Below are 13,448 nucleotides of genomic sequence, written 5' to 3'. Positions count from 1 at the left end.
TGTTTGTGTCTTATTCAAGCTTTTGGGTTCATATATGTGAACAAGTATTTAGGCAGCTTAGGTGTTTAGGCCCTTATCCAGAGTGCAGTATCATCAGGAAGGTATCTGACTGCTCCAAAATCCATTCTGCAGCATGATAATGACCCCAAACATACAGCCAGACTCATAAAAAGTGATTCTCAAGCCACAAAAGTAATGCAGCAGATGTCCAGGCCCCCGCAGAATATCATGGAGACAGTCTGGGCTTACATGAAGACAGAGAAGCAACTGAAGTAGCTTGTAGCTACAGAGAAACTATAGCAAGTAATTTAATTTGTTTAAAACGACACACCTGGGAGAATTGGTACTGTTATGAAGATAATATCTGGTGTTTTTGTGTTTACTGTGTATAAAACTTTTGTACAGTACAATATAATAGGTCTTTGCATGTGTGATTAAATAATCAGATGGTCTCAAAAATCATTGATCTGACATTATAATTACTCAAATTTTAAACATCACAACTATTTGATAACAAATGCACTGTATATAATACTTTTTTTCTTTGATACCATTAGTATGGACTACAAGAATAAGTCTTTTGATTGCCAAAAACAGACTCTACTCAAATAACTTTTTTTTATATAAACAGAGAAGTTGGCAGCAGCAGTATACAGTACAGTAATGGTTTATGGAGGTCTGTCAAAGTCAGTTCATTAACTGAGTCAGTGTGTCGAGAAGAAGGATGTTTGGTTTCATGTTTTGTGTCTCTATGATATACAGTCTAGGACTGTTTTTTTCAGTACAGTCTATGGTTTCTGTACAGTCCAAAGTTTCATACAGTCTGGTTTTGACCCACTTTATCCAGCAGGAAGGAGCCTCCCACATTCAGCTCAGGCCAGGAAATTGTGGTTGCCTAGCAAGTTTCTCATCCATAGTGCAAAGTTTGGAGACGTGTTGCTCGACTCCTGTTTGTGCTGTGAACTCAAAGCAGCTATTTTCCTCACATTTTCCCCCTAAAGAGGTCCAGGTGGCAGCTCTGACGGTGCAAGATGTCCATCACAGGATTTAAGAAGCAATTTTACAAAGCTAGTCAGGTAAACGAGCGACTTTTTTTCTCAACACGAGCCATAGCGCTTAGCTAACCAGCTAGCACTGTCGTTACTTTTACTGCGTTAGCTTCAAGCTAGCTGGTTAATCACAGTGGAGAATGTCACGGTTGATGATAAACAATTATTGACTAAAAGGCAGCTTTATAAAACGCCTTAACTTGCTGTATACAACCATTTACGCTGCGACTAAACACTTCAACAACTGTCAAAGTGTTGTCGCTCGTAGTTAACGTCAAAGTTAACCCTTGACGATAAGTTGGCCAATGCTAATCTAACTTAGTTAGCAACGCAGCGTTTTAGCTAATTAGTTCCTCAAATTAACGTTAAAGTTGATGTTTACATAGTATTTCTTTTTTTGTATTCAAGCACTTTACAGTACTTTTGAGTCGGTCGTCAGTTGGTTAATTGTTCTGAGTTTGCAGTCAACATTCGACCAAACACTTATCTAGTATTAGTGTATGTATGTGCCAAAGTACACGATCAACATTACCTGTCCGAAGTTCCTGTTGCCTCTGACGGACACAGAAGTCAGAATGAGTGTCTGGTGTAATGAATATATTGAGTGAGATGGTTGGTGTTCAGTTTTTTCTATGTTGTTGTGTTTCTGGAGCAGTATTGTTGCTGACTCGATGTGTGGTTAACAACGAATGTTCATGTGTATTATCTTAAGCTTGCTGGATTGCACAGTGTTCTTAAAACATTACATCAGAAAAACAAATTACCTAACGTGTTGTGTTGATACCAAACTCAGTGTCCACTGTGTTTCCAATTATAGCCTTGAAATGAAATGTGAACATCTTGATTTCACTAGATAATGTCACGACATGTTTATTTTTGTAAAGCTGTTTGCATGTAATTTAATTAGTGTATTTCCACTCCTGTGTATTCTAACTTCTTAAGGAAAAGTCATGATTCAATGCCAGTTATTTGTCTTTAACAAGGATCCAGAATAACAAGCAGGCATTTAGATGATTTGCTATTATATACACAGTGTCTTGTTTTCAGCTTTGGCAGAACTGTTTCCATTGTTTAACTTGTCATTTTGAAATTTAATTTGTTTCCATTTTGCGCTGTCACTGTAGTATGCATGAAAAACTTAATGTTCAATTTAGAATAGGCGCCAGATTGACTTGGAAGTTCATAGAAGCAAGTCAGATATTTAAACAAATGGAAGGGACTTTGTGCCAGGTTGTTAAAATGTCTGATTGGTGTTTTTGATTGATTGTGCGCAGATTTTCCCAGTTGCTTATGCATCAGTGTCACAGCCCTATGTTTTCTGCTTTAAAAAAAAATCTTTGACTTATTGAGCCAGGTATATGTGATGCTTTCAATGTAAAACTAGCGCTCATCCCTGTCAGGAAAGAAATTAGACTACTGATTTTTAAGGCTGTTGAAGCCGACACCACAAACATGACACTCAAGTTGCAAAACTGGTGGCCAATGTTCTGAGGATGTCATCCTTGCAACAGGTCCTTGCTTTGCCTTGGCATTCTGCGACATTCAAGTGGTGGCTTCTTTCTCAGTGGGTGTGTAATGGAATCCTAATTATGTGAATACTCTGCCCAAACAAGCTTCCAGCTCTTAGACGACACAGGTTTAGTCAGTGAGGTGGCAATGCAGCAATCGTAACAGACCAAGGCTGAGTGCACAGAAGCCATGTATTCCAAATAAGCTCTTGCAAAAGCTGAGCAGTGCAGGGGGGTTGCCATTGCCACAAACTGTCATTGCCAGAAGATTTACTGTTGGGACATACAGTGTAACCGTAAACCTGTAGCACATATATTGAATAGCTTCCCCTTTATTAGCGCTCGTCATGCCTGGCATCTTGTGATTCAGGCTCGGAATGAAATAAACGGGGCGGAGAAGGAGTGTAATCAGTTGTGTTATTTGCCTAACAATGTGTGTCATACTGCAGTAAACATATACTTGGTTGAATTAATGATTAAACAGAATAACTAGTCAGGAAGCTGCTAAATATACATGTAGTGTTTCCGTTGAGCACCTGGTGTTTATCATAATGCCTCTTTGATCTCTTCTTATTTAAATTTAGCTTTCAGCATTTTAAGTAAAATAGTTCTAAATTGCTAAGAGCTTAATTATATGTAACTAAAACGTTTTTACACATAGAATACATAAACATATAGAATACATACATAGACATGTTTATTAGTCACAGTGGACTTAATTATGAAGCCAGATTACCTCAAGCTTGTTTGGATTTCACACAGTTTCACTGGCAACAAAGTCAATGAACCAAACCCTTTACAATTGCAATTTGTCTTCTTTTGTGGTCATGTCTTCACCTAGCTTGCAATCATGTATAGACACAGTTTATTTTAAATAACACACTGATCATTGTACTGTTCTTGTCTATATGAATCAAAGTATAGATTAGAAAAACAATATGTAAAGCACTAGGCTAGTGACATGAGTCAGCAAAACCTGCCATCCAGTCAATGAATCAAATTTGGAAATGTGTGTCAGGAATGCTTTGATTTGTAAAAATATTAACCGATTTTCACACGTCAAAGTTTGCTGTTCACAAGAATCGTTTGCTGGTAATAATAATAACAATGCATTTTATTTGTACGCGCCTTTCTTGACACCCAAGGTTGCCTTACAAGAAAAACAAATACAACAGAGCAGATAAGAACCATACACAAAGAAAGAGACAATTAGAGAGAATCAATAGTTTTGAAAAGGGGAGTTTTGAGTCTGGATTTGAAGAGAGGCAGAGAGTCAATATTTCGGATGTCCGATGGGAGTGAGTTTCAGAGTTTGGGAGTAGAGCAGCTCAAAGTCCTGCTCGCCATGATGCTGAGGCAGGCGGAGGGTACTGTGAGGTGGATGGAGGAAGAAGATCTGAAAGAACAGGTGGAGGAGGCGATGTGGAGGAGATCAGACAGATAGGGAAGGGTGAGGTTATGGATGGCCTTATATGTGATGAGATTCATGCCTCGCAAACAAGAAATCTCAGAAGAATTACAATCAAGCATTACTGTTTTGCTTGGTTGTTTTGCAGCAAATGGTTACAGAATAATCTCAAAGAAGTACAGTATTAATTAACAAAGTCAAATTGTCTATAAATGGAAATGATTTAGTACTAGTCAAGTCTGTGTTATTTATATTGTACATTTGAAACCACAGAAGTTCTGCCAAAGTGCTTTCCAATAGAAAAATTAAGTCGTTACAAATTTACCAACAAGTCTAAATGGAAAAGTTAGGTCCCAACAATAGTATTTATTTTTATAAATGTACCTGCCTGATTTGAATATTGAGGTTAGGACTCTGTAGTGTTATATATAATACAAATTAACCCAATGAACTTAAATATTAAGGTTAAGAATCTACAATATTATATACTATACCAAATTACCTGACTAATTTATAGAAATAGGTTAAGACATTACTACATTATGTATGGAAATCAGAACAAATCCAAAGCTTCTCCCTGAGCAGGCACTTGGCAATCATGCTATGGCCACTGTTCTTAGAAGTGGGCACTGAGGTAAGAACTTGGCCAGATTTTAAAAAAATAAATAAAATCTGGAGTAATAGCTAATTTGTCAAAGGCATCACTAGAGCTGATTAACATCTCTGCTCATGAATTTACCTCACACTGTGCATAGTTGCTCAGGGGACGGCGCTGCTCTCTAATAAAACATCACTGCAGGTTGAATTGTTTTGGGATAAACAGGAGTATGTATGTTATAGAAAGGGCATCGCTTTGCTGAATCTGAGCCTAAAATTATTTACCAAATGCATCAAAGTGTCTTACAGGATAATGTCAGGGTGGCTGTCTGGTCAGGATAGATTCAAACTGAGAAACTGGTCTAGTCAGAGTCTAGACCCTGAACCAGTACAGATATGTGGAATGCCATTCATGCCAGATGTTTTCGAGGAAAATGGCTTAGCAGTGAAGAAAAGAGGAATGGTTCAAAATACCTTCTGAACACAGTGCAGGTCTGATCTGCACCTTCCAAAAACATATATTTGAGGCTATTTCAGTGAAAGAATTTCTGACTTTTAAACCAAACTGGCACGTTTTCCATCAGCACTGGAAATGTTCGACTCGGTTTGTTCAATAAAGGTATAAAAGATAGTTTTGTCTTTTTAGCATCAAACTTACTGTGTTTGCCTATACATGTGATTTGGCTCAAGTCGAGGTCACATTTTCATTACAAATTAATGCAGTGAAATAGGCGAAGAGTCCAAAGAATTTTCCTGTTTTTTCTTGCCAGTGTGCTTGCCATAGCTACACATCTGGTACCAAGAGATTCAATGATTGCAACTTCTTAATTAGGGAGCACGCAGAGCAGAGTTAAATGCCGTGAACCAGTTGGAAAAGATTCCTCGGGGCAGTTCCAGAGCCACTGAGTGCTCCATACAAAGGAATGTTGCCAGGCCTGTCCGTTACATAAACTGGAGAGATTGATTGATCCATCTGGTCATACAGTTTTATGTGCCGTGTGGTGCTGACAGCTGCACCGAGTTGAAACAAATGAGAATGCACACACAATGAGTCTCTGTTTGGTCAGCCTGCCAGCCAACTGAGTGAGAGAAAGATGAAGCTAGCATCTGTGTTTAGTGAAATTATCCATGGATGTGGTTGTAGTGTAGGAAACTGCAGTGTGTGTGCTGACCTGATGGAAAAAGGAAAATCTTTTGGTATAATTCCGAATGGAATCGAGGCTTTCAGTCCAGAGGAAAGTCTAGTTTGCAGAACTCCGTCCCTCAAACAGAGTTGAGGTTTCCCCCCTGATGGAAAAGATGGGCATGTCTTGGAATCTCAGAATTGTGTCAAACCAAAAACAAAATGGCTGGACATAAATATCCATTAAAGTTTGGAAACAGAGAACAGGAAATTGTTTTACAGGTCTAACACAGGCCATTTGACAACATGTTCCCTCCATTCAGCCTTTAGCAAGCCTCTAATCCCATGTCAGCTCTATAACTTGTACATGAAGTTAAAATCACATGCAAAAAAGAAAAAGTAATAATGGCATGTGCAAAGGTTTAGGCATCCTTCTAAGTCAGTACTTAATACCCCACCTTTGGCAGCTAGGACAGCTTACAAATGCAACTGTTTTCTTTCACGTAGTGCTTCCCACTGTGAAAATAGTGTGATTCAAAGCCCCCACATTTAGAACAGTGAAAAACTATTTTGTGTCTTGCCGTGCTCGCCACAAATTGTCTTAATTTTCAGCTCCCCTGCCAGTTGTTTAGAGAAGCCTGTTTGTTGACTGTTTACCACACGTCTTGATGAGACAAAATTTGTCATGCTCTAAAAGCATGTATTTTGCCCAGTGCCTTTCATGCAACTGCAAATGAAAAACGGGAGACAGTTTTCAGAAATATTTACAATGATATCAATATGAATTTACGCATTGAATTTCTGTGTTTTTCCACAAAAACGACGCACATAGAATGTCAAGTCTGTCAGTGTGCCGCACAAATTTCAGTCGTATAAGTAATCCTTCATGAATATCAGTAAACATACTGACTGAGTCTGCGTCATTGCTCTGTTTGCTCTGTGTTCACAGATGGTGAGTGAGAAAGTCGGAGGTGCAGAGGGAACCAAACTGGATGAAGATTTTAAGGACCTAGAAAGGGTACACCATATATTTTAACATAGTTCATGTGTGGAGTAGCAATATTTTGTGCTGTGAAATAATGTCCCCTCTCACCCATGTAAAACATACAACTCTGCATATGTGCACAGTTATCAGTTATTGTCTCCTATCCTGTCACCAGAGAGCAGATGTTACCAGCAAAGCAGTTGTGGAAGTCCTCAGTAAGACATCGGAGTACCTCCAGCCCAACCCAGCAACAAGAGCTAAGCTTTCCATGCTAAACACCGTGTCCAAAATCCGTGGGCAGGTGAAGAGTCCAGGTTACCCCCAGCCTGAGGGTCTTCTGGGGGAGTGTATGACTAAATATGGAAGAGAGATGGGCGAAGACAACAACTTTGGTAAGAACAACAGAGTTGGTTGGATGAGATACACAGTGGAAGAGATATGCACCTGATCTTGTATACTCAGAAACTATTAACAGAGAAGCATTTGGACAGAGGGGTACTGTGTAGCTCTACTTGTATTTTCATGCGTTCTAATTTTCCTTAGTAAAAAATATAATTATTTGTAATAGTATTACAATTTCCTACACCCTCTAATGCTAGTATTTGGCGTGTATGTGATCTGCAGGTGGGGCTCTAGTAGACATAGGAGAGACAATGAAGAGGATGGCCGAGGTCAAGGACTCTTTGGATATTGATGTGAAGCAGAACTTTATTGACCCACTACAGGCAGTCGCTGACAAGGACATCAAAGACATTCAGGTAGAATCAAAGAGATGAAATATAGTATGATCTCTGCAGTCTGTGTGTCAGCTACAGGAGTATGAAAAATGTCCAGATGTCAAACAATTGCATGCATACGTTTGAATCATACTAGTGGCTCAGAAAATTTCTCCAAACAGTCACGATCTGAACTTAAAATGCTCTGATATTCACACTCAGCACCACCTGAAGAAGTTGGAGGGCCGTCGTCTGGACTATGACTATAAAAAGAAACGTCAGGGTAAAATCCAAGATGAAGAAATCAGACAGGCCCTGGAGAAGTTCCACGAGTCCAAAGAGCTGGCTGAGAGCTCCATGCATAACCTGCTGGAAACAGATGTGAGTTACTGGTAGTCTAAACTTGGTTTACTTTGCAGACTGGACTTGTTTTTGTAATGTGCCGAGTTAAACATATGTATCAGTTTTACCTGCTAGATCGACACCTGTTGGTACACCTGTGATTAATACCAAGGAGACCGATATAACTGAAATATTCTGTGATGCGTGGTTTTCACATAATTGGAATGAGTACTTTGTGGCAGAATTGTACATGCCTAAATTGTGCGTTTGCAGTAGTGCTAGTGAGACTGTTCTTATTATTCCACAAGGAGAATATACACAACAAGCAGCATGCAAAATGAATGCGTGTATTAGTACTTGGGATTTGCTCCTTTTAGAGATGCAGTAACTTGTCATTTTAACCACTGGTTAATCTGAGTGGCATCAATATGTTCCATGTCAGCATAATTATGAACAATAAAGTCAACTAAAATAGGCTCTAAAAAGATTTTAAACCTTTAAGATAGTATTTTAAAAAAAGAGTCACCCAGTTTAATCAGCACCAAATAAAACCGTGCTTTACTATAACATAATTTAAGATTTAGCTGTGAAAATCTTATGGTCACCATGACATCTGTGAGACAAGAGTTAGACATATAGGTCCTGTATCATCAGTTTATAAAGAGAATCAGTGTATTTAATGCAATCTGATGCATATTTTGATTGAATAAAACAACTAATCACTGCAGGAGATGGATAAATTGACATTATGTAGTGCTGCATGCTAAGCTAAAGGGACAAATTAGACAACTCCAGATAACTTCAGAACTATACAGAATGTAGTTGCCAAACTAACTTTATTGCCTTTATTATTTGATCATCTGTATCTGACTGCATCCTTTGGAAATCCATGTAGCTTTCAGCCCACAGCTCCTCAGTAAGCATGACATGTGTCTTTAAGGACACTATGCGTCAGCTGACATTGTAGCTGCTGTGTATTTTTCCACGGTGACTTTCAGTAGAGTGAGCTTGTCAAACCCGTTCAGTCTGTATTTATTGTTTTCATGTGCAAATGAGGGGCCTCAAAGCTTTCTGAAAAGAAAGTCATCGTGATTTCTGACATAATAATACACAAAGGGGCTGATGAGAGAGGGGAATGCCAACAGTTAAAGAGGAACGGGTTTGTTTATCGTAGGCTCAGAGCTGTTTCTGTGTTTGGTCTAATTCTGAAATAGTTCTTCTGTTCGTGCTCGTGTAGGTGGAGCAGGTGAGTCAGCTGTCTTCCTTTGTGGAGTCTCTGCTGCAGTACCACAGACAGGCCTCACAGATCCTGGAGGAGCTTTCTGACAAACTGAGAGAAAGGTCAGCAGTGTGGCTATTTGTGGAAGATGGCGTGCCTTTTGTATGTTGAGGCGGCGTCCTCTGGCTTGTGACGAAGGATGATTCAGTCATACCCATCTGATTACAAGTCGTACTTGTCAAGCATCGGCTGATAGGGAGCACAAATCACTTATTTACTCACACTATACATTGATATTGTCTATCTTTGGTTTTGTGGGTGCAGATTAAGTTTGATTTCCCTCCATTTTGGAATCAAAATAGCGATTTTACTTATGGAATGACAAATTAATGTAGATGTGTTTTGCTTTTGGAAATCTAATTCTGGTTCTAGTGATTGGATTATATCCTCCAAGAAAATTAACTGACTCTTTGTTGATCCTGCCTGTGTTTGTACTGGTAGATCTCTTCTTGAGCTCAGAGCGGTAATGTTTTTGATTTTGATTGTGCGCAGGGTGAATGAAGCTCAGTCGCGTCCAAGGCGTGAATACACACCCAAACCCCGACCAGCCTTTGACTTTGCAGAGGTGGAGCACTCAAACGGAGGATACACCCCAGCTGTTTCAAACCCTCCAGCTTACTCTCCTGGTAAACTTATTTTCTATATGTGAGCTGTGTGTATGTGCGTGTGCAAGGCCTTGTCCCAACAAGGCGTGTGTGCAAGTTTGTCTCATTTTTATGACTGATGTGTCTTTCCTTCTGCAACATTAACCAGCCGCAGCACAATATCCAAGTCCATCCTTTCAAAGAACCTCCGTCAAGAGCAGATCGCGTGAGTGGACAGATGAGGATGGCGTGTCGCCTACATGGAACAAATTTGACTAATTTTAATCAGTCTGTTGCACATCTGTGGGACAGAGAGGTGTACGCATGGCTGTGCGGTTGTAAAGTATTTAACTAACATTCCTGAATGGTGTTTGTTGGGTCCACTGTGTCCGGTCTGTCAGGACAGAAAACAACGGTGCTTGTCAATAGAAATATAACTCTGTCTGACCAAGGCTGCAGATATAAAGTGTCATCAGTTTCCACCTGCATTGTCATGGTTCGGCTGATTTGTATGCATCTGACAGCCTGTTCACTGACTCCTCAAACTTCTGAACCTCAAGATTGATGATGGAATATTCAAGGTTTTAATCGTAGGTCATTCATTGCAATGGTCAAACACAAGATACAAATGTAAAAGATGATGGTCCTAAATAACAAAAGTTAATATTTAAAACCAAAACATTTCACATTTATTTCCTCTACATGATGGTTGGAATTCAGTGATTTTGCAATGTAACATCAGTCCAAAGATTTCAATCTTGAGCTCCAGAAGGATTCTCCATCAGCTTACTGATGACTAACTTATAAATTATACCTTTCAATATTTTCTGTTTTATTGGCTTAGGTCAGTCAATTCCAGAGTCCTACTGGAAAACATCCTGAAAGGAAACTTTTTAAAGGAGAATATACTAATCTTGCTTGATGGAAATTACAAAAAAAAAACAGTTCTGTTCATGATATGACTATTTTTTTCTTTCTCTCTTGCATGTCTACTTCTGTGTGTGTCTGCAGGCGAGCCATGCTGTAAAGCTCTGTATGACTTTGAGCCAGAGAATGATGGAGAGCTGGGCTTCCGCGAGGGTGACATCATCACCTTGGTCAGTTACATTGATGAGAACTGGTTTGAAGGAAGCCTTCGTGGAAAATCGGGATACTTCCCCAACAACTATGTTGAAGTGGTAGTGCCTCTGCCACACTGAAAACAGCAAGGCAAGAGGGGACATAAAGGGGAGTACAGAGGATAACTTATCAATTCAACTACCAAAAGATATTTTTTCTTTATTGTAATTAAAGGATAAACATCTCAAGAAAGTGACCAAATTCTTTGTATGTAAGGATTATTTGAGTAAAGGGGACATACTTTTATATTTCTGTCACAATTTAATAACTTGTAAAAACATTAAGAGCAGAGGGGTTGTTCCATCAGTGAAATAATGACATGATGTTTGGGTGCATTTATCATATTGTGAGTCTTTATAATCATTGTCTATTGCACCTATGCACTTTGTACACTACACCTCTATCACCAGGACAGAAGGAAACAGACCCACAAATGCTAAGAAGTGCTACTACTTTATTTTTTCATATTTTATATTTACAAAACAACATCTTTTGTTCTGTGTATTGTTCATATAGGTACTACACTCATGCATGTATATGCACGTATACCTCTAAGCACTCTTTTCTACACTCCTATCTTTAAACTCTACCTTCCGGCTTTCATGGACTTGTAAGAGTCAACATGGACGACTGGCTGCCTTTTGTCAATCTTTGACACTATCCTCCACTGCCACCTGGTGGTGCTCAGGATTATTCTTAGCTGTTTATTTGAGTGACACTGTCCTATGATTTCTTTTGGTTATCTCTCACCAAATCCACGCTGGGTGGCTTGTCCTGGTGTCAGTGAGGATAGGTTTTCAAATATAGAAACATTAAAAAAAAATCAATATCTGGAGTGAATCACTAGATAACAACTCACTGCTGTTTGTAGCTGTTCTGTAATTGCAGTTTTTGCAGACATTCGCTATTTTAGCATTACCAGAAAGTTTTAGATGTCCGTTTTTAAAAACATGATGGATCCATAAATGCACTCCTTATATTCTTACATTCATCTCACTAATTGTTAAGAAGCCATCAGTGAGCTTATTCCGCTACACCTCAGTTGTTTTTTTAAAGCACTCCACCATAATGTTTCTCAGCAGTGATGCCAAAGAAAAGTTGCCCTTATTCTGAAATTGCATAAAGCTGTTTATTGTCATCACAGTATATGTGTTTCATACATCCTGATGTGTGAAACTCAGTAAAATAGTTGAGATGGTTCTATGCAATCATTATCTCCTCCCACCTCTAATATTGTGCAGCGTTACACCAAAGCAAAACCCATATGTCCTTTAGTTTCTCCGTTTTCTCAGGCTCTATTGATACTGCTGGCGGTGTCACTCACAATATTTCGAGGTCTTTTATTGAACTGTTTGTCCATGAATTTTCTGTCTGTGATTTGTTTTCACCCTTGGCGCTGGGGTGAAGCTTTGCTTTAGTACTCCAGCCTGTAATTTGAAGCATGGAAATTAATCTGAAGTGTGTTTGGTGTTTTTGTACCTGCCTCTGTTTTCAGCCTGAAACTGTGTATCAGACGTGATGGAAAACACAATTTCCCACTTATTGTGTACTCAATTTACAAATAATGAGGAAGGTCTGTACACAAAGGCTGGTTTCAGTTCCAATTAAGCCTTTTACAAGCAAACTATGACCTGTCAGGGTTTGTGCTGTTCACTAAAATGCCAACTTTCTCCTCTCGTCATGATCCCCTTGTTAGACCGCCCCCAGCTCCACTCATCTCTCCCATCTCCATTTAGACTGGGAGTGGAACAGACAGGTCTTTTCAGAATGGAAGGGCACACAGCAGTGGATTATGCCCTCCCCCACTAGTCTTTATTCACCACCTGCCCCTGTACTCCTACCCCCTTTCTCATTATCTGCCCCTATCCCAAGCCCATGGTGCCTCTGGACCTCAGCCTCCTGGTCTATACTTGGAATAATACCCTCATTGCTATCATAGTATGTGGCTCTTAATGTTATGTTCTGATGTCTCCTCTGTTATTCATGGTATGTTTAGGGCTGGGGGGGTTCGACTGTGCTGAGTAATATATGTGGTTCAGGTGCAGGTTTACACACCTCATTACACTAAATCAAAGGCCCTCAGTTTATGAGCGACGGAGGGTCAGATGCTCAGGATGAGCTGTTTTTAGCTTGCATATTATTGATGATGAATAATGTGGAACAAAGGGCTAAGATCAATTTTTGTGGGCTGCTGCTGTCACAGCTGAAATAGTTGTCTGAGTGCTGCAGCTGACATCTTAAACACTAAACCAAGTGCCTGAACTTTGCAATATTGATGAAGTATTAACAGCCGCAAAGCTTTATTTTTATTATGCACAATCTTAATGGAGTTTTCTGTGTATAAAGAAAAAGGAACTTCTTTGCATGTGTCTTCATTACAGCTTTAGTCTGTCTTTCAGTCTTATGCAATGCCTTGTTTTTGTAACTGTGACGTTATGGGGACACTAGAAGTGGGATTATCCTGGATTATATTTAGGATGTATGGATTACCTCTGTACTAAATGTAATCTTGTGCATTGTATGTTTATTATTGTGTATGAATGTATGCCATTCATTTGTTTATTCAAATAAATGCTAAGTAATTTGTCCCCTTGTGTGTCTTTGAAAATAATTGTTTCTTATAAAATAATGTTCATTTTTTTCTTATTGAAACAGTTTAATCATATATCTGTAGGTATTAAAAAAACTGGCACAAAAGATTCAGATAATCTCCTTTTACTTACATTCTACCTGATTTT

At 39.1% G+C, this 13,448-nt stretch overlaps 1 protein-coding gene across 2 annotated transcripts; it reads left to right on the top strand.

Moving 5' to 3' along the window:
• Nucleotides 1–878: 878 nt before the first annotated feature.
• LOC110948962 (endophilin-A2-like) lies at nucleotides 879–13,298 on the top strand. 2 transcript variants are annotated; one of them, XM_051953621.1, is made up of 8 exons: nucleotides 879–1,076; nucleotides 6,635–6,703; nucleotides 6,846–7,062; nucleotides 7,295–7,428; nucleotides 7,609–7,767; nucleotides 8,966–9,069; nucleotides 9,500–9,633; nucleotides 9,761–10,738. In XM_051953621.1, exons 1-8 carry the CDS (start codon nucleotides 1,032–1,034, stop codon nucleotides 9,868–9,870), a joined length of 972 nt encoding a protein of 323 aa, XP_051809581.1. In that variant the 5' UTR covers nucleotides 879–1,031; the 3' UTR covers nucleotides 9,871–10,738. The 2 variants fall into 2 exon arrangements, with proteins under 2 accessions (XP_051809581.1, XP_022046443.1); XM_022190751.2 differs by having other exon boundaries at nucleotides 881–1,076; nucleotides 10,603–13,298.
• The last annotated feature ends 150 nt before the right edge of the window (nucleotides 13,299–13,448 follow it).

Source organism: Acanthochromis polyacanthus, chromosome 9 (assembly GCF_021347895.1).
Source record: "Acanthochromis polyacanthus isolate Apoly-LR-REF ecotype Palm Island chromosome 9, KAUST_Apoly_ChrSc, whole genome shotgun sequence".
NCBI lineage: Eukaryota > Metazoa > Chordata > Actinopteri > Pomacentridae > Acanthochromis > Acanthochromis polyacanthus.
This window is presented reverse-complemented; position numbering and strand designations above follow the sequence as displayed.